This window comes from Aplysia californica, unplaced genomic scaffold, assembly GCF_000002075.1.
Source record: "Aplysia californica isolate F4 #8 unplaced genomic scaffold, AplCal3.0 scaffold00638, whole genome shotgun sequence".
Taxonomy (NCBI): Eukaryota; Metazoa; Mollusca; class Gastropoda; order Aplysiida; family Aplysiidae; genus Aplysia; species Aplysia californica.
Window position 1 is genome coordinate 383,337 of NW_004797908.1, and position 2,113 is coordinate 385,449.

The 2,113-nt window shown below is 38.5% G+C and overlaps 1 protein-coding gene across 1 annotated transcript in view; it reads right to left on the reverse strand.

Moving 5' to 3' along the window:
- LOC101863131 (ATP-binding cassette sub-family A member 3) overlaps positions 1-2,113 on the reverse strand; it is a gene marked incomplete in the record, with an annotated part of 33,739 nt that overhangs the window by 2,316 nt on the left and 29,310 nt on the right. The window contains 1 exon segment of the mRNA XM_013087787.1: positions 919-1,089. Within this exon segment, the coding sequence (XP_012943241.1) occupies positions 919-1,089 (171 nt within the window).

Genomic DNA, 2,113 nt, shown 5'->3' on the forward strand with positions numbered 1-2,113 from the left:
CGTTATACTTGTGCTGTATTGCTTTGTCTCGCTTAAAGATTGAAAGAAATAATGTGAGAGTTTGTATTGATCTACTTTCCAGTCGATCAACTTCAATCCCGGGTAGTGTAGTTGAAAACGCTTCGTAGGAAAACAGATGGGGCATTTGATAAATGTTAACATTTCCACGGGTGATAAAAAAAAAGCTCTTTGCAGGAAACGCTAGTCATCATTATCATCAAAATCATTATCATCATTATCACTAGCAGAAGAAGAAGAAAAAGAAGAAGAAGAAGAAGAAGAAGAAGAAGAAGAAGAAAAAGAAGGAGAAGATGAAGGAGAAGAAGAAGAAGAAGAAGAAGAAGAAGAAGAAGAAGAAGAAGAAGAAGAAGAAGAAGAAGAAGAAGAAGAAGAAGAAGAAGAAGAAGAAGAAGAAGAAGAAGAAGAAGAAGAAGAAGAAGAAGAAGAAGAAGAAGAAGAAGAAGAAGAAGAAGAAGAAGAAGAAGAAATGGTGAAATGATATAGGTTTAACGCCCCTATCAACACTTTTGCGTTATTTAAGAGGCCTGATCTCCAAGTTGAACGACCATCTCCGAAAAAACCGAGCCAAGTGGGAAATTTGTGTAAAGTTCCTTTCCTTATAACACACCGTTGGATCGAGCTGAGGCTCAAACCCCCGATTCCGCAATCTGACGAGTACGAGTCCGGTAGCCTAACCACTAGTCTACCGACGCCACGAGGAAGAAAAAGAAGAAGAAGAAGAAGAAGAAGAAGAAGAAGAAGAAGAAGAAGAAGAAGAAGAAGAAGAACAACAACAACAACAACAACAACAACAACAACAACAACAACAACAACAACAACAACTACAACTACAACAACAACAACAACAACAAGACAAGGATAAGAAGACCACAACATATCCAGGAGAAACAACTGTACCTATGGGAAGTGAGGACGATGGTGCGTCCACTGGCCCGTATGTCGGAGAGCACGTTCCATATCTGACGCCGAGCCTTGGGGTCCATGCCGGAGGACGGCTCGTCCAGGAACAGGAAGGGGGGATCACCCACCAGCGCCATGGCCAGGCTCAGTTTCCGTTTGTTACCCCCACTTGTGAAATGGGCAGATCAAAGGGAGCATGGTCAAGCACACAGATAATTAATTATTATTAAATAATAATAATATTATATAGAATTTATATAGCGCATTTCCACAAATAATTGTTAAATACTGTACAATAATACAAAGAACATATGAAGCGCATTGCTCCTATAGTAATCCTCTTTCTCTCTCTTTCTCTCACTAGTCTCACTCTGTCTCTCACTCTCTTTCTCTCTCTCTCTCTCTCTCTCTCTCTCTCTCTCTCTCTCTCTCTCTCTCTCCCAGACACCCTCGCACACATTGATGAATTCACATAGTCATAAATTCTTACAGAACAGAACAGCAAGAATAAACGATACTGAGAGAATATAATAGATACTGAGAGGACATAATAATATTTGTATTGGGAATGTCGGAAATTACAGATTGAAGCTGGACTGAAACAAATGCGTTTTAAGTGCTGATTTAAATTTTGATCAAGTGGTAGACTCCCGTAGGTGAGCTGGTGCATTATTTATAATATACTGAAGTGGATGGTTGAAGGGTACCACTGGTAGTCCTACATTTTTCCAGCACTAAATGACCGTTTTGTGTCGAAATGTTTCTCTTTTATAAAAAAAAAAAATCCATGAACAAACAATAACACAAACAACAACAACAACAACAACAACAACAAAAAACGAAACACAAAATTAAATGGGGAAAAAACAGGCTGTACACGGAGGTTAATATGAAGCTACAAATATACCTATCTCGGGGATCAAACATCCCTATGAATACTACTTCTTAGTTGCCAGAATAAGATTGTAGCGTACTTTAAAATGTGTAGTGGTAGAATATATAGACATATATTATAATAGACTGCACCACCAACGACAACACCAAAAACAACATAAAAAGCCTCAACAACAGCAACATAACTACTCTAACAATGACAATAAAAGCAGCAAGCATAGATAGTGACTTCATCATAAAGATACCACCCCTTTAAAAAAAGAAAAAAACAAAAAAACAACCAACAGCGCCCCCCCCC